Source organism: Pseudonaja textilis, chromosome 1 (genome assembly GCF_049901715.1).
Source record: "Pseudonaja textilis isolate UNSWEBS1 chromosome 1, rPseTex1.2, whole genome shotgun sequence".
Classification (NCBI taxonomy): domain Eukaryota; kingdom Metazoa; phylum Chordata; class Lepidosauria; order Squamata; family Elapidae; genus Pseudonaja; species Pseudonaja textilis.
Window position 1 is genome coordinate 73,108,149 of NC_141990.1, and position 19,974 is coordinate 73,128,122.

Here is a 19,974-nt window from a genome sequence, read left to right on the forward strand (position 1 = left end):
TTATACAAAATATTCTAAATTTCATTATGGCTTAATCTTATACATTCATCCAATGGTTATATATTTTATATTGTATTCTGTATCAATCTTTTAACTTTTATTGGAAGGCTTACTAGTCTATTTCTTTACCATGTATTTTTATCTAACCACTGATAAAATAAATCCCATATCATATAAAATTGTTTATCTTCTTGTTCTCTAATTTCAAATGTCAATTTACTCATTTTGGCACAGTCCATGATTTTCACCCAGGCCTCCGTTTGTATGGCGCATAATGATTATTATATTAAGCATGGTCTTGCTTATCTTTTCATTAATTATTTTATTGTTCAAGATCAACTTTATCCATATAGAAATACTTACTGAATTTTATCAATATTGTTACAATTTTAGGGCATTAAATCAGCTACTTACTTTGGCTTTGTTCTTGAAAATAGATGGTGGAAATCTATCAGGACGGAGATGAGTAAACATCACTCTCCTGGAAGGATAAGTATCCATCCTCTTCAATAAATAATTATAAATAAATAAATAAATAATCAGCTCCCGGGATCCCCTAGCCAGCATGAGAAATACCAGATTGGACAATTCAGATCTCAAATCTCCAGTTTTCCCACTGAATTCTACGACCAAGAATAACACATTACTGATCAGTGGATTGGTTAATATGTCAATCAAGGTCAATTTTACCTCTTCAAAAACCAAGTCATGCAGAATCAACCTGGGTGTCTCTGATCAAATATAGTCTGACTGACTAACTTTAGTCTAGGGAGAATCTGCAAAAATATTCAATATTTTACCTCCATTGCTGTTTTAATATACGGTCTCATGAAAATTGACCACGATTGAGTAGGCAGTACTTGTTAGTCTGGATAATTAACACTAACCTTATACTTTTCGGTATCTCCTATTTCGAGATAGGGAAATTCTGCTAGGAGAAGTTTCTCATTCAACTTCTCTGGTTCATATTTCTTTGCAGATGTTATTACTAAATCGGTAACAATCTGGCCAACCCAGTTGGTACCTGAAAGGGGGAAAAAACAAAATTAAATATACTTATACTGTGTACTTGTATAGTAAAAGCATAAAACCAGTACCAAACAATTTACAATTGAAAGCCTGTGAAAAACCATAGGAACTGAACACAACATTTGGCATGCATTTTATAGCCCAGAATTAAATATTAAATACACTTATACCAGGGGTGGGATTCTACCAGTTCGCACCTATTCACTAGAACTGGTTGTTAACATTCTAAGCAGTTCGGAGAACCAGTTGTTAGAAGAAATTACTGGCTAAAACTAAAATCTTACGGTATCTCTGGACACCTGTATAACTGGATAGAAGCATTCCTGTCAAACAGACAACAAATGGTCAAAATTGGGAATGTCCTATCAAATTCTGTACCTGTCAACAGTAGTGTCCCCCAAGGCAGTGTTCTAGGACCAACTGTCTTCATACTCTACATAAATGACCTCTGTGATCATATTAAGAGCAACTGCATTTTCTTTGCTGATGATGTAAAGCTATTCAACACCACAGACAATATGGCTACCCTTCAAAAAGACCTCGACTAGGTATCGGAATGGTCAAACAAATGGCAACTTCAAATCTCAACAAATAAATGCTCTGTCTTACATATTGGCAAAAAAAATCAGAAAATAAAATACAGGCTGAATAGTCAAGACCTTGTTGATGATCCAAACTCTGTCAAGGATCTTGGAGCACTAATCTCTAATGATCTAAGTGCTAGAGCCCAATGTAACTACATAGCCAAAAAGGCATTAAGAGTTGTTAACCTAATCTTACATAGCTTTTTCTCAGGTAATATTACACTAGTAACTTGTGCATACAAAACATTTGCTAGACCAATACTCAAAAACAATTCATCAGTCTGGAACCCATATCATGTATACAGTATTTGAAAGAGATTGAAAGAGATTTGAAAGAGCCACAGATTTGAAAACGTCCAGAAATATTTCACAAGAAGAGTTCTCCACTCCTCTACTCCTTGCAGAATACCTTATGCCACCAGACTTGTAATTCTAGACCTAGAAAACCTAGAACTACACCGCCTTCATCCGATCGAAGTATAGTATAGAAAATCATACACTGCAGTGTCCTACCTGTTAATGAATATTTCAGCTTCAACCATAACAATACAAGAGCAAACAGCTGATACAAACTCAGGGTTAATCGCACCAAATTTGATTGCAGGAAATACGACTTCAGCAACAGAGTAGTCACTGCCTGGAATACTCTACCTGACTCTGTGGTTTCTTCCCCAAAGCCCCAAATCTTTAACCTTAGACTTTCTACTATTGACCTCACCCCTTTCTTAAGAGGTCTGTAGGGAAGCATGCCTACTGTCCCTGTCCTATTGTTTCTTTTATTTTTTTCTTATATGTATCCATGTATTCATAACTATGTTTTTACTTATACCTATTATCTTTTAAGCAATTAACAAACCTAATAGAATAAATAAAAATAGTTTGATCTTTCTTCTCACTGACTTTCTTAGTTTTTCTTTTCAAACCTTTCCATAGAGAAATTTGAATGAGATTCGGACCTATTATGGTTACCACAGCCAAAACACAATGGACCCAGACCTAATAATGTCTGGTAGGGATAAAAATAGGTATGGAACCAGTACCTTGAGACGATCAGAATCAGCTACAGATGATACCAGAATTGTTACAGCTGTGTACTGAAATATTTATCAGTACACATGTGTCTATATTTAGACATAATTGTATTGTCTATTTTTATAGTTAATTCACATTTTACCGTCGAAGTGATCCAAAGATATTTGGAGTCAGTATTCAAATCTAGTCTATCCAAATGTTGAAATTTGAAGATTATGGGGCTGCAGTGTACTGGCATGAGGAAGAGTTGGGGATAAGAGGCAGTACCAAAGAACTGCAATCAAAGGGAAAATCAAGAATTAGAAACAGCTGGGGTCTGGGTCTAGAAATTGCTATCTATCTCATACAGGACTCAAAAAACAAACAAACCATGGCTTATTCCCACAAAACAAAATTGTATGCAAACCGTGGGACATACATTGCCTTATGGCTATAGTATTCCTCACGGCCTCATATATGTGATCATGAGCTTAGATTTTTCCTGTAATCTTTCATCTTATCTTCACAGCTCTAGCCCCAGCACCCCACCCTGCTTTTTTTTTTTTGCTCAAGTTTTTTGCTAATAAGGTAGGAGTGATTTAGACTAGCAGTCTCACCCCTCCTCACAGTTATGTCGTTTAGCAAGGAAAAGGGGTTGTTAAAACAGGAGTGGAAACAATGATCAGGCTGAATTATTTATATTTTGTGAATAAGTCAGCATTCCAAATATGTCACTCCGCAGAATGTGAATAGTTGCTGCTTATTATTCTCGTGGCAGGTTGTTTATAATTCCTCGTCTTATGTACAACAAATGTATCACACATCAAAACAAAATATTACTCTATATGATTCCTGGATACTGATTGATATTGATACTGCAGAGGGCCCAAAGTTTCAGAAAGGACAAATGGAAGAACAATGCTCTGTCAACATTTAACAGCTATGAAGATGGCAGGTTACTGTTGTTGACATTTAAAAAAAAATCATTTGAGGGTTGTTGGAGCCATGCATGCATTAATTGTTCCATTTTGTACATCAGACAGCCGCTCCACTCCTCTTCTTATGTGCTGGAATTATTGCTATGGAAATTAAGAGACAGACTACTAAAATAATCACATTTATGACATAAACAATGAGATTTATAGATTATTTGCACTCTTATTATTGTACATTTAGCCACCAATAAAAGCTAGGCTAAATTAGATTCCAATAGAAAAAACCTGTTTGCCATTCTAGGTCAGTTTGAAAGCAAAAAGAAAACTGAAAAAAAACGTGTATTATTGTTATATTGTATTGTTCTTACAGGAAAAAGGAGACCGTTGAAGTGAACAGCATTCAGTGTATCTTTGCCTAAAAATAGAATGTTCAGAAATCATAGTGTTCTAATCTAATATGAAAGCCAGTTTAGTCTCATGGTTTAAGGCAGAGGTCTCCAAACTTAAAACTTTAAGACTTGTGGAATTTAACTCCAGAATTCACTATTCAAAAAATAAAACAAAACTGCTAGTTAACATGACACAAATAAAAAAAATAGAAAGAGACCAAAAGCTTGTAACGAACAGATTCCAAGTTCACATGATTTTCTAAATATCAGAGTAAGCTTTCATATTCACCAACCCTGTCCAATTTTTTTCAAAGACAGAGATAACATGACATTTTTTGATTGGCAGAATATATGATTTTCAAGAAATTGCTATCTACAAAACCTAAACTCTATCAGGGAGTTATAGAATTTTCTGTTTCTGCTATTATCTTTACAATTCCTGAGCATGAAAACCATACTTGTTCAGAACATGAAAGTTCCAAGTAGTAGGTATATGGTTTAATATAATATATATCTTTGAAACTAATACTTTAGTTTTTTTAATAACCCTGATAATTTTGTCAATGTGTTGTATAACTTCACTCCAAAAGAAATATAAAAAGGAAACAACACATCTCCTCCTCCTCCACCCTCCTCCTCCTCCTCCTGTTGCTACTTGCTGGTGTAGATTAGGTCTAACTTCACAAGACATACACATGTTGCTCAAAGTGAACTGGGTTTCAAAAAACTTCAGGCTAATGATGAGGATTGTTGTATATAAGAAAAAGTGGCATCGGTGAGGGATATGAGGAAACCACTGTTTCTTTTTTCTCATGAGCAAAATGTAATATCTTGCAGTGCAAATATGATGACATCAAGCAACATGAATCACAATATGCAGAGGCTTATGAAAAGATATAGATGTGGCACCAAATAACGAACATCACAAACAATGCATAAATGTAATGCAAGATGGGACAAAGTTAACAAAGGCAAGATCCATCAAACTTCTAATAACCTAGAAAAAAGCAATAACCTCTTCTTTGATTAAGCAGGTACTTGAGTATCAATGATCATCTGGTGTACACAATAGTGTGATAAATATATACAATCCTTTTTCTGCTATTATTGTTGTTATAAATTTCTGATTACAGTACTTTATCATGTTACATTAATTAAATAAATGCAAATTGTCAACTAACCTTACTGGAGAATATTCGTGAATTTAATTAGTTTATCTTACCCCACAGGGATTTGTCTCAAAACGGCAGAATTTCAAAAAGGTAGGAAACACAATGCTCATTAATGTTTTAGAAAGTTTGTTTTAAGGAGAAAATGATTAAGAAACATGATTTGTTGTTGTTGTTGTTGTTGTTATTGTTGTTAAGAAGAAATTGATCTCAGAGGGAAAACATAAGGATCCATTAAATATTTCAATTAAAATTAATGAGATGATGGCTTTATTTGGAAACAATGCTCACAAGAAGTACATTTTGGGAAGGCATAAAAATATTTGTGTTTTACTGTCCCTTTGCTAACATCAAAAATTATCATAAATGTCCTTTGACTTCTTCCATTCCATATTGTTTCAGTAGCAGTCATTTGGGCACCAAAAGTTGAGAGTATAAAAATACTATCTTATGATTGAATTAGTATTTAATATGCCCTTTCCACACATCCCAGTAGCCCTATATTAACTACATCAACAGCTATTAGATGGGTGGGAAAGGAACTCAGAGGCACTAAGTGCTGTAACTTAAGAGTGAAAAGCCTTATCACATTCAAATTACATACTGCAAAAAAATGCATCCAATTTTGGTCACCACATAGTCAAAGATGTTGAGACTTTGGAAAAAGTAAGGAAGAGCAGCTAAGATGATTATGGGCCTAGAGACAAAAACATATGAAGAATGGTTGCAAGACTAAAGTATCTGCCTTTTTTAGAGGAAAAAAGAGAAGTAGAGGTATGTGACATAGTATTCCAGTATTTGAGGAACTGCCACAAAGAATAGAATAGAATAGAAATAGAATAATAGAATAGAATAGAATAGGAATAGAATAGAATAGAATAGAATAGAATAGTAGAATAGAACAGAATAGAATAGAAAACAGAGCTGGAAGGGACCTTGGAGGTCTTCTTGTCCAAAACCTGTCTAGGCAGGAAACCCTTCACCACTAGACAAATGGTTATCCAACCCTTTTAAAAATCCTCCATAGTTGACATTCACAACTCTGAGCAAAGTTGTTCCACTGAGTAATTGTTCTAACTGCTGTGAAATTTCCTTAGTTCTGCTGCTTCCGCCTTGATTAGTTTCCACCCATTGCTTCTTGTCCTGCCCTTAGGTGCTTTGGAGAATAGCTGACTCTCTTCTTTGTGGCAGCCCCTGAGATGTTGAGTCTATGACTGCCATCATGTCTCCCTAGTCCCTCTCTTTTCATTAAACTAGACATACCCAGTGTTCCTGCAACCATTCTTCATATGTTTTAGCCTCCTGGTTTCTTAATCATTTTGTTGTTTTCTCTGCACTCTTTCTAGAGTCTCAACAAAAGGAGCAACTTATTTTCCAAAAAGTGCCAGCAGGCAAGAAAAGAACAATATATGGAAACTAATAAAAGAGAAAAGCAATTAAGGAGAAACCTCCTAACAATGGGGACAATTAACAACAATCAACCAGTGAACAGCTTGCCTTCAGAAGTTGTAGGTGCTTCATCACTAGAGGTTTAAAGAAAAGACTGACAGCCACCTACCTGAAATGGTGGTATAGGCAGGGTCTCCCGCTTGACCAGAAGTTGGACAAGAAGACTCCAAGGTCCCTTTTTAGCTCTATCTGATTGAATCTTGTATTACTTCCAATAATCTGATCCGCTATCAACCTCGAAGGAGAAGGCTGAGTGAAACTTGAACTGGCTGCGTCCAACTCCTGGCAGTGGGCAGAGTCAGCCTCAATGCTGCATTTTAACCACTGTACCACACAGTTCCTACAAACAGTATATATTAGATTAGATGAAAATTTGGTTTATCTAGACTAGGGTGCCAAACTCATGGCCTGTGAGCCAGATGCATTACGTGTTTACTACATTCAATCTCAGTTTAGTAAAAAGCGGGGGCGGGGATTGTGATACGCTGGTGTGATGACAACATAATGCCATGAGTTTGACACCCCCTGATCTAGACAGCTTTTCTAATGTAACTGACTCCATTTTAATGCAACTTCTTATTCAGAAGTCAGGAAGATGACCTTGATAGAGCTAGTGCTCTGTTGCTCAGGTAAAAGGGGATGAAACATTTTAAAAATGTACATATCCACATAATGTATAGCAGTTTCAGCACCAAACACCTCCCTAATTCATTGAATATAAATACAAAGAGGTATAACACAAGTAAATTTGCAAGATTTGTCATTATATCCAATCAAGAAAAGTAGTTTTACTCTTCCTATGGGCTTACTTCATTGTCTGATCTATTTAGCAGGGTCACAACCACAGCACTAAAAGCACTGGACTGTAGCTGTCAGATATGTCACTGTTCAACACAAAGGATTTAGGAGGATTGTCCTTAAAATGTTTTTTCTGTTACTGAGATTCTTTCTGCTGTTATCAGAATTCTTCAGGATATTCTGTCAGACAGGAAAAGCAAAAGAATGATGACAAATGTGTTTCAAAATGTTCTCTTTATGAAATTTAAGTAGCAGCTCTAGCTCTATGTCTTGCTAATTTTTCCAGTATGCTCTTGGATTGATTTCAGTTGTTTGATAAAACATTTTTTTCATATGCCAGCCAGCCTTAGTGACAGCTGACTAAAATGCATTTTTAAAAATAAATGAAATGGAAAAAATCAAGGTTTTTTTTTTTTACAAAAGTAAAATAAAAGATGAACAATGCATCTCTGATATGATATTCTACATTTAAATTACAGATTGCAGAGTTGAAAGGACCCGCAGGTCGGTGGTATTCAGCCGTTTGACCGGTTCGCTAACAGTAGTGCGGATTTGCATGGGTCGTGCTGAATTGGTAGAAAGTCTGGCTGGACATGCCCCCAACCTGGTCACCTGGTTCCACTGGCTCATTCACTCCACCCACCTGTTGCTCGCCTTTAAGGTATTACCTTCTCTTGCCCTCCCAACAATCAGCTGTTCATACAATCATGGTGCCAGGATTCCTTGTTGCGCCCATAGAAGATGTGAATGGAGTGGATGTCTCCTCCATTTTTTCCTTCCTAAGCCCCAGTGGGCAGTCTTCTGGGGAAGGCCAGGAAGGCCTAAATGGAGTGAAGGGGGAGTGCTGGGTGCCTTCCTTTATGCTCCATTTTTTTTTTTTCTTCCTGAGTCCCAGGAGCCTTCTGGGAGTAAAAATGCCTCAGAGGCTTTTCTGCCTGAGGCCCAGAAGGTTCTTAAATGGGTGAGGGGTGGCTACAGCAAAAATGCCAGTTAATTCATTCAGTCAAATGGTCATGCCCACCTAGCCATGCCTACTCAGGAACCATCCCCACAGAACCAGTAGTAAAAAAAATTGAATCCCACTGCCTTTGTAAGTCATCTAGTCTAACCCCCACCCAAGCAGACCCTATACCATTTCTTACAGATGGCAGTCCAGTCTCTTCTGAAAGCTTCTAATGATGAAGTTCCCACAACTTCTGAAGGCAAGCTGTTCCACTGGGTCCATAGCTCACTGTCAGAAAATTTATGCTTATTTCCAGGCTGGAAACTTCTCTCTTTGTTCAGTTTCCATCCATTGCTTCCTGTTTGCCTTCTGGTGTTTTGGAAAATATATCCCCCCCCCCTTTCTTGCAGCCCCTTAAAAGTCTGTTGCCTATCACACTCTTGGGCAAAGCATGTGAGCCATTTCCTCCTTTCAGTGGTCCATGAAAGTACATCTATAGTATGTAGATAATAAAGTCAAAAAAAGGTGAACATTTTTACAAAACTACAGATAAATTTGGGCTGGGTGTGACAAGGAATGGCTGGGAGGGGAGGGGCCAGGTGAGGCAGCCCTTGATATGAATTACATTGAGTTGGCCATGCCCACCCAGTCACATGACCACCAAACACACCCACCCAGTCACATGACCACCAAGCCACATCCACCCAGTAACAAGACCACCAAGCCACACCCACCAAATAAGCCACGCCCACAGAACCAGTAGTAAAAAAATTGAACCCCACCACTGCTTTGTAGGTATAAGAAAAAACAAACAAACACACTCACTCACCAGATTTGCAGTATCCTGCTAGAACTACATCATCATTCCTAGCTTGGAAGGCCTCCAAAGCTTTGAACTGCTCTGGGTTGCAAAAGACAGTCGGGTATACAACTCCTTCATGGGTAAGCAGCATCTCCTCTGGTGTCATCTGCTCTCCTTCTTTCATGACTTTTTCCAGAATCTCAATAAACTTTTTTCTCACGGGTGCCATTTGTGCCCTTTTTTGCGTGGGGGTGGGGGTTGTTCAAACGAACAACCCAATTTGTCTTTAAAAAACTGTATAGGTGAATATATGTGTGTGTGTGTGAATGTGTGTGTGCACACACACAAACACCCATATATATGATATATGAAACTATTTTAAAAATACGAGTTCTAGGTAAAACTGTGAAAAAAGAGACAGACATCCCAATCTCTGGAACTAAACATTTATATTGTTCACTAAGCTTTTGTTAGCCTCTGCTAACATCATCAGAGTGTAAAACAACCATTAAGGAGATATGTGTCTTTGCATAAACTTTGGTTTAATTGGTTAATGTTATATATTCAGCTGTCAAAGAAAGGCAGTGATTAAAAACCTGTGTTTACAATGCAAAGGAAACTATCCAAATATAACAAAAACAGGGAAACAGATTTTTCTACAATTGAAGGCCTTTCAATCACAGATACTTTCTATTAGGATAAAATTGGAAAAACACAATTAATGACTGTTTCTATGAACACTTATTCTGCTGCAGAGTTAGGTTACCTAATGACAATGTCCCTATAAACCCTTATTCTGCTAGAGAGTTTAAGCTGTTCCAGTTCCAAGTTGTAACGTTCTCTAATACAATGCTATTCGATTCGGACTGCAACAAGTAAGTACAACTAAAACAAGCAAATGTTTTTTTCCACTCTGAAAAAGAAATCATCATTTCATCTTGTTTCATTCTTTCCCTTTCATCCAGCTTTGCTTATCTGCTCCTCTATATTTCTGCATTCTTTGAAACATATCAGAATAGGCTTACCTTCTTTCTTCCCTCTGCAGTAAGAGACAATATTTCAGATTCACTTCGGGATAGCTGCTCTGAAGACAGTAATCAATCTCGAGGAAGATCTCAGCTTTTGTTCCCCCGGCAATTTAATGCTCAACAAGACACAGCCTGCAGAAAGCTGGAGAAGAACCACCTTTGTAAATAATCTTATACCCCTGCTCCCCTCCCTTGTTTCCATTTGCATAATATTTTCTGTTTCATGACACTGGATAACATATTTTCCCCTTTTTTACTTCTTTTCCCCCTCCTCCCCCCTCTCTCCATTTTAATTGTGAGAGTTTTTTGACCCTCGCATTTTAGTTTTGATATTGATTGACTGAATTTGAGAGAAGTCATGCTGAAGCATTGTGTGCTTTGCTTTCCAACTAAAGAATGTTCATTTCTATTATTTTTTTAGAGCTGGTTCTGTTCATCAGCTTTGAAAATGCTTCTGCTAGTTTTATTTCTTTTTCTTTTTTTTAAAAAAATGATTGTTTTATTTAAAACATTTATATAGCCACCCATCTTTTAAATCAAATTTTGGGCAGCTCCCAACTAATAATTACAACAGCGTCAATAGTAAAACTAAATCATCCATCCATACATTAAAAAAGTGGATCTTATTATTTCATTGGAAGGATTTGCTCAAAGAAACAAGTAAGAAAATACTATGCTGCACAAGCAGCAGACAGAGGCAGAGACACACGGGGGAAGGCAGGCAATCCAAGGAGGAGGCTGGATTAACAAGGCAATACTGATATTATTTAATAAAAATTGGAGCCATGGTCTATGTTTTGCATTTCCCTTCCATTAAATCTCATAATAAAATATCCAGAAAAGACAAGAAGAAATTTCCTTGATTAGAATAAAGACAATATTTATTGCTGACTGGATTTCTTTTAAAAATCTTTAATACATTTATAAATAAAAAAGTTAAAAAAGAAGACAGAGGCAAAGAAGACAAAGAAAAAGAAGAAAGAGAAATTAAAATCAGGACTCAAATTAATACAGTTAGGATGTCTATTACATTTATATTTGTTTTCCTTCTGCAAAAGTCAGCTTTCCACAGAAAAATTAAACTCTTACTTACACTTGACATATTTAGGTTTAGTAAAATTTATTTGCTGTGTTTAGATTAAAACTGCGTGACACAGAGCGACAGAACCGATAGTTATACTGGTCGGATCCCATCCCTGTAGACAATCTATATACTGTATATACATATATACATTTTCCAGCATATGTTGAGCAATGGTTACATTTGTTTTTCTTCCCTATCATTGACGTGATCTGCCTTGTTACAATAATTTCTTTGTTCTTTTAATGTTTTAATTTCTCTATGTGCTTTATGATTAAATGCATATCCCCCTTATTTTCAATAGCTTGTCCTGTTATCAGATGTTACCTTTTCTTTAACCAGTCCACAAATATTTCACAAGGAGAGTTCTCCACTCCTCTAATTGCAGAATACCTTATGCCACCAGACTTGAAATTCTAGTCCTAGAAAACCTAGAACTACACCGCCTTCGTCCGATCGAAGTATAGTATATAAAATCATACATTGCAATGTCCTACCTGTCAATGAATATTTCAGCTTCAACCATAACAACACAAGAGCACACAATAGATACAAGCTCAAGGTTAACTGCACTAAACTTGATTGCAGGAAATACGACTTCAGCAACAGAGTTGTCAATGTCTGGAATACTCTACCTGACTCTGTGGTTTCTTCCCCAAACCCCAAAAACTTTAACCTTAAACTGTCTACTATTGACCTCACCCCTTTCCTGAGGGGTCTGTAGAGGGCGTGCATAAGCGCACCAACGTTCCTACCATCCCTGTCCTATTGTTTCTTTTTTCTTTTTCTTATATGTATCCATTTCATGTATTCATAACTATGTTTACATTTATACCTATTATCTTGTAGGTGATTGACCAATCAAATAAATAAAAAATTTAAAAAAATCATTAACTCCTCTCATAGTTCTTGAAACTCCTTGTAGAATTCTGATGGAATTCCATCTGGGCCAGGGGTCTTATTTGATTTTTGTGTTCCAATTGCCTTCCTAATTTCTTTTATAGATATTTTGTTGTTTAGGTTATGTTTCTGTTCATCTGTAATTTCTGGCAGGTTTTTTTCTTTCAGGTATTGGTTAATGAGTTCTTCTGATGTTTCTTCTTGCTTATATAAGTTTGTAAAGAATTCCTTAGCAATTGCATTCTTTTCCTGGGCCTGGGTATATAATTTCCCTTCTTGATCTTGGAGAGCTACAATCATTCTTTTTTCTTGTTCTTTATTTTATGGGCTAACCACCTCCCTGGCTTATTTGCATTTTCAAAATAATTTTGTTTTGCTAATTTAATTTTTTGGGCCAGGTCTTATTGTGTATTCAAATTTATTTTGTGTTTTACCAAATCTATTTCTTTCTTAATATTTTGATTACTCGGGTCCTTTTGTCTACTTGCTTCCAAATCTTTCAGTTTCTCCTCCATACATTTTGTTGTTGTCTTTTTTCTTTGTTCCTTTTAATATTTTAAGCATTAGTTAGGCCTCCCACATAGGCTTTTGTTGTGTCCCAAAGGTTCTGTAGGGATGTATGTTCTCTCTTATTTATTTCAAAAAATACTTTAAGTTCTTTTTATCATCCCAATATATTCCTTGTCCTTTAATGTACTATTATTAAATGTCAATCTTCCAATCTTTCTCTTCCCTTTCCATTTAATTTGAATGGGATTATGGTCAGCCCATGCATTTAGCAAAATCTCTATCTTTTCAATATTCTCAATTAGACCTGGATCCACCGATATCTGGTCTATTCTAGGCCAAGAATGATGAAGGTTGGAAAAAATGGTGTATTGTTTTTTGGTTGGATATAACTCTCTCCACATATCTTTCAGATTTAATTCTCTCACCATGCTATTAAAAGAAGATGGCTCCTTTTCTTTTTATTTTTTTTTAGAACTTCTGTAATCTTTATCCTTGCCCTCAGAAGTTGTGGGAGCACCATCACTTGAGACTTTCAAGAAGAGATTGGACTGCCATTTGTCAGAAATGATGTAGGGTCTCCCGCTTGGGTGGGGGGTTGGACTAGATGACCGACAAGGTCCCTTCCTACTCTGATTATCTGATTAATCTTATCTGGAACTGCATTATAGTCTCCTAAAATACATACACTTGTATATTCAGTTTTTATTATCTTGTGATGAAGTCTGGCATAAAAATATTTTTGATTTACATTTGGCACATATATTGTAACTAATAACATCTTTTTCTGATTTACTATTATTTCTATGAATAGCATTCTCCCTTTTTCATCTTTATATATTTGTTTACGTTGCAGACAATCTTTTACACATACTATGATGCCCTTTTTTAATTTGAAAGAGCCCAATACATTTTACCTAAATTAGTGTCTTTTAAAAGGTCTGCCTGGTTATCTGTAATGTGAACTTCTTGTATGCACGTTATATCCGCATTTTGTTTTTTGAGTTTCTCTGTTTTCTTTTTACTAATGAGTTTAAACCATTGATGTTAGTTGAAAATAGGGTGATTTCTCTGTCCGTGCTACTGTCTGTTCTTGTTTCATTCCTTGTTCTAGGTTCTCTTCTTTTTGGTCTGTTATCCTCTTCTCTAAGATTCTGGGGTTCAGGTGAAGACATCACTGTTGTAGTTTTCTTCCCTGATTTTACAGTTGAAATTGTTGTTGCCATTCTAACTATCTGTAGCAGCTCTCTCCAATCCACCATCAACTATCCCTAGTAGAGTTATATTATCCTCTCCTTTCAGCAGAATCTCATCTGCCATCATCAGGCTTCTGTATAGTGTTCGTCTGTGAGTCTTGGTCTGTGTTTATTGGTCTTGGAGTTTGCTGTGTTCTGCTTGATTGGTGTTTCTAATATCTTCTGTCTATTTTGTAGCTTTTTTTGTCTTGATTGGCTGGCAACATTGTGTTTCCTGTATTAGAGGCTTTTAGTTTCCTGTATTGGCTTGGCTTTGAGTAAACGGATGGATGAAGAAAAAACGGATGAAGAAAAAACCATTTTGGCACTGCAGTAGGCTAGCACCAAATTTAAACCACAAACAGCTGTGAAAATCTGACTCACAGATGAACACAATACAGAAGCAGATGAGATTCTGCCGAAACATTGCTACAACTTTCAAAGCACAACTATAATGACGTGGGAAAATACCTGAACAAAGCTGAATCAAGTCTTACTTCTATTTTTTACGTATTCAAATATTCTAATATTTAAAGAGTTAACTATTAATCAAATATAAATATAATTAACAAAAAAGCAATAGTCCTATATCCTTAATTAATTAATATAAATATTTAAGGCATTCAATTCATTAAGACACTCAAATTCATATATATATATATATGTTAATCAATTTCTTTAGGATTCTTAATTATATGCTTAACTCAGAGTAAGTGTATCTAATTTCTTTTTCTAAGTTACTTACATATTATTTTTAAGCAAAATTAAATAGAATAGTTTATCACAAATTAACAATGGAGTGGGGGTAAAAGTACTATACAGTTATTCTTTAGAGCTCTGTTTTATATGCTTATACAATCACTTTACAACAATCATTCAGTTATTCAAGAACAGTTCAATCAATATTAGCCAATATTCTGTGTTCAATACTCTAACATATCTATATCTATCAAATTTATATATTACCAATATTGTTTAACTACATATATATTTTACCAGTGTCATTTAGTTGAAATCCATAATCTTTTTATTGAATTTCCTGTTACAGCTCTTAATTCAAATTGTCTTCTTTCAAAAGTGCACAGTCACTTCCTCCATTTCGTTTCTGCTTTGTGTTGTGTATTCTTCTTCTTACTCTTTTAGTATTTTTCTTCCACACAATCACAGTTCCACTTAGCAGGGATGGGATTCTACCATCTATAGAACCAGTTGTTAACCATCGCCGGTAGTTCTAAGAACTTGGTAAAACAGACCCCTAGCTGGTCCCACCCCTCCTACGGGCCAAAAACTGTTTTTTTTTTTACTGTGCATGTGTGACATTTTTCACGCATGCACGACAATCGTTCCCTCATTCTCTCTTGCCCACCCCTCCCTTCACAACCCAGTTATTTGTTATTGTGCATGCGTGACATTGCATGCATGTGCAACAATCAGGGATGGCATTCTCCACTGCCGTCAGCCCCGCTCTGCAGTTCCCAGCCCAGTCAGCCATTATTGCGCATGCTGACTGCCTTCTTCCTCACCCACCCCACCCCGCCCCTACTTATAGCACATGTGCACTACCTACAAAAATTTTACCACCCAGCACCATCGCTCATACCAGCAGCAGTAGCAGTAGCAGCAGCCAAGGCAGCCAGCCAGCCAGCCAGCCAGCCAGCCATCGCTATCTTCCTTCTGCTGCCCTGGTGGGTGAGTGAGGGAAAGCCACAAGCCCCAGTCACCAATGCCGCTAACCACCCCCATCCGGCCAGCCGGCCTCCCAGGCCCTGTTTGCCTGGCCTGCCTCCCAGCCTTGCCTGGCCTGCCTCCCGTGGCAGCTGCCATTAAAGAATATGCAAGCCCCAGCTGTTGCTAGCCATCCTCACCCGCCCAGATTGCCTACCCCTGCCTCCGAAGATGCAGATCGGTAAGTACAACCTCCAACCCAGTTGCCTACCTGCCACCGCCAGCCCCAGTCAAGTGCCAACTCCCGGGATGCCCACTGCCCTTGCCGATGATCCCTGCCTCACCTGCCGCCATCTTCCCTTACCCATGGCCCTCCATTGTTGCTGCCTTGCCTTCCCATCACCGATTGGTGAGTGCGGAGGCAAAGCAATAAGCCCTGCCAGTCGCCTACCTTCGCCTGCTGCCTCCGCCACCAACCCAGTCGAGTGCCAACTCCCGGACCAGCCGTCCTCACTGCAGCAAGCATGAAGAAGACTGAGGACAACACTGGCATAGCTGGCTAGCCAAGTTGCCTGCCTCATTTTTGGTAAGTTGTTTTTTTGAATTTATGTATTTATTTAGATTTTTAGTATCTGTTTTGGTTTTTATTAATCATAAAAACAAAACAGATATGAAATAAATAAATAAAAATTATTTTACTATTCATCTTGATGTTTCTTTCTGCTTTGCATTTTCCTATTAGGAAAAAGCAAAGCAAAAACAATTATCAATATATAACGGGAATGTAACATAAGTGGAAACAAAATGTTACATTGCTGCTATATATTGATAGAAACAAGTGAAACATCTAAAAAAGAAACATCTAAATAAATAAATAAATAAACAAATAAATAAAAATATACTGAAGCTTTTTACAGCCCTATGCAGATATACATAGTACAAAAAAAAAAGATAATAGTATAAAATCATCCAAGAAGTTAGATTAAGAATGGAATTGATAGGCACATTCACAGAGCAATACTGAATTCTTTTTCTGAAATGTATTCCTCAGTTTAAAAAACTAGAATACATGAATTCAGTATTGGGCTCTGCTAATATAGCTATTATTATAAATAAACTGACTAACTAACTAACTAACTAACTAACTTACCAAAAATGAGGCAGGCAACTTTTTTTAAATTGCTTTTATACAGTATCTGTTTCGGCTTAAATCGATATAATGTAACAAAAACTTGCATGCATACTTAAATTGAATTTTTTAAAAATAAGTTTTTTATTTTTTTAAAATGCAAACATAAACAAAACAAACATAAAACATAAAACATCTTCAGTTACATACAATGTGTCAGTTGATACAAATTACTTGTGCACAATCTCTGCAGTCTTTCTCTTCCAATTTGCATTAATCCTTATATCATAAATCTGATATATATATTTATATTATTACTATTATTACTTATTAGACTTTACTAATATTATATCATTTTATGCAAGCAGATCACCATTTTTACTTAATCTACTTTATACTGTTCATTTCATCATCACCTATCTATTCTATAACAATATATCCTTACTTTATCTTATCTCTGTAATTCTACTTCTATTATAAAGTATTATAAAATATTTCATAAATGAAAATTGCTTTGTTACACTGCTGTTACATATTGATACTTGCATTTCTGCTTTGCTTTTTCAATAAGTACAGCAGTGTAACAGAAAAATTATTTAAATTTCTTTGTATTGGCTTATTCCTAATTTTGTTAATTATATCAACATGTTTATAATCATCAACCTTCTGTGTTAATTCATACATAGCAATGATCATTCTCCACCTAATTTCTACCTCTTAACTCTATCCATTTCTGCACATTGTAATTTTTTAATTTCATTTTCATCTAAAGGGATCTCTTCATTTTTCCACTGTTATGCAAACATAATTCTAGCCACTGTTAATATGTGTAACATTAAATAAGTATTGTACTCCCTTTATTTATGTGGTTACCAACAAAAATATTTCTGATTTTAAAATTTAAATCTATATGTTGCTTTATCATTTTTGCTAACCTTGACACTACATCCTCTTGAATAGCTATATTAGCAGAGCCCAATACTGAATTCATGTATTCTAGTTTTTTAAACTGAGGAATACATTTCAGAAAAAGAATTCAGTATTGCTCTGTGAATGTGCCTATCAATTCCATTCTTAATCTAACTTCTTGGATGATTTTATACTATTATCTTTTTTTTTTGTACTATGTATATCTGCATAGGGCTGTAAAAAGCTTCAGTATATTTTTAAGCTACATTCTAAAAAGGTGAGGTGACCAAACATGGCTTCCCCTGGCTTCTCTCTCTCTGCTATAAAGAGAGCATTGCATTAGGGACTGTTGGTCCAGGTAAGTAGTCTTGTCTAGGAAAGATTTTTATGCCACTACTGGCACAAAAGAACAAATTCCCTTGGTTTGTTAATAGTATTTTCATTTTAAGTGGTTTTTTTTCAATTAATGAATTATAATTATGAAAATATCAGCCATTCTTTTATATACATAGTGCAACATCTTTTTTATAGACTGTCACTTTCAAATCCACTTTCAGTTCCGTCTCAGTCTTGTCTGGTGAAACTTGTTCCTCTTCCATAACATCTTTTAAACACTAACTAGCTACAGTGTCAGGGACTCTTAAAAGTAACTGAATATTACTGATCTCTGTTCCTCCCCTGTTTTCTTCGCTTGCCATTGCCTTCACCGCTCAACTTACAACAACAATCGAGTCCAAACCACTACATTGTTGATTTTTTTTTTTGCAGCATATTGCCAAGATGAAAAGGCAAATGAGTTTGTCTGCTTTCTTCAGCAAGAAAACAAAAGGAGATCCAAAAGAGTCACAACCATAACCATTGGAGTCTGAGGATAGCAGTGCCAGCACTTCATCCACATCTCAACCGTGGAAAGAGCCAGCACATCATCAGGTGTGACTATTTTACCTTGGCTCTGTCTTGTATTTTTCCACAAGGAGAAATCTTGCTAAAGAGCACGTATTCAGTTCAGAACATTATAGAAGGAAAGCACTGACAGGAAGGGAGTTAATAAAAGATTAACCGCAGACAAAGAAAGTGTATTCAAAGAAGATATGCTTATCTATAGCAGTTACAAAATAGCAATTACAGAGTTCGTTGCTCATGTCACGTAGACTGGTCTAAAAGATTAACATTGTATCTCTTTACCTTCCTGTAAAATTCCTCTCTCACCTCCTCCCTTGAATTAGCACAATAAAAGGGGACAGCTAAAAGCCTGGGAGAGGAAGGAGCAAAGGAAGCCCAGAAGCCGGACATTTCCATCTGTTCCAGGCAGCCGGGGAATCCCATCTCCCCCAGGCTCAAAGTGTTGCCTCATTTGAAGATCACTTGTGTTTTGTGTGTTTTATTTCTTGCGCTTGCTTGGCAATCACTCTTGCGAGAGTCTTGCCAAGCCTCACCCTTGCGAGGGTCCCGCGCTATCTCGCCCTTGCGAGGGCTATTTTCTCACCCTTGAGAGGGTTACTTTATCTCACCCTTGCGAGGGTTATTCTCTGAGAGGAATTCAGCTGTCAACCAGTAAGACGAAACAACAGACCGGTCGCTCAACGCGACAGCTGGGGGCTCGTCCGGGATCTCTAATCGTCTGGGATCCCTTCGCCTTACTGGTTCCAAGGTGTGACTTTTGTCTAGAAGTGCATCTCCTTCACCTTCATTCTTCTTCGCCTGGTATAGGCTACGTCGACAAAAAAGTAAATATGGGCGCCTCAATTTCTCAAGTTTCGTCAGGGCATAGGGACGAACTTTATAATCTAGTGAAGAAGGCTAATTCCTTTCAAAAAACCAATGGTATCACTGTGTACCCTATTTCTAAAAAATCTTTAAATAAATTTATAATTTATATTGAGGCACACTGTCCAGCCTATCCATCTGCTGGAACTCTTAGCCATTCTCACTGGGAAAAATTAGGAAAATATTTACATGAAGTTCCCAGAGCTCCCATGGATATACTTATTTCTTGGAGAGCAATAATGGCTGCTATAACAACTATTTATCCTCCTTCTAGTCTTCCTGAAAATTCTTTTCTCCTGTTTCTTCTGACTCCCACTCTTCTAATTCAAAAACTTCTAAGCCTCTTGCAGCTCATTTGGAATCAAATTCTTCCCTACCACCTCCTTATTCAGATATTTCTTCCCCTCCTCCTTCTGCTCTTTCTTCTCTTTCTGATTCTCCTATTATGAATCCTATGGGAGGAATCATAACTAATCTTTTGTCATCACCTCTATCTTTAGAAACAGAAGAACCTTCTGCTTATCCTATGACTATCATCCCTGGGGAGGAGGCAATGTTCATAGTAACATTGAGTTTAAAGTTTTGAAAAATATAAAAGATGCAGCTACAACTTATGGATTGCATTCTCCTTTTACTAGGGAATA

The 19,974-nt window shown here is 36.5% G+C and overlaps 1 protein-coding gene across 1 annotated transcript in view; it reads right to left on the reverse strand.

The window, feature by feature from the left end:
- The window catches only part of LOC113439236 (sulfotransferase 6B1-like), a 62,218-nt gene that overhangs the window by 7,442 nt on the left and 34,802 nt on the right, over nucleotides 1–19,974 (reverse strand). The window contains exons 5-8 of the mRNA XM_087938085.1: nucleotides 10,135–10,279; nucleotides 9,137–9,403; nucleotides 888–1,024; nucleotides 415–504 (exon numbers count right to left, since the gene is read on the reverse strand). Coding sequence (XP_087794211.1) covers nucleotides 415–504; nucleotides 888–1,024; nucleotides 9,137–9,338 — 429 coding nt within the window. The 5' untranslated portion in view covers nucleotides 9,339–9,403; nucleotides 10,135–10,279. The remainder of the gene's footprint in view (nucleotides 1–414; nucleotides 505–887; nucleotides 1,025–9,136; nucleotides 9,404–10,134; nucleotides 10,280–19,974) is intronic.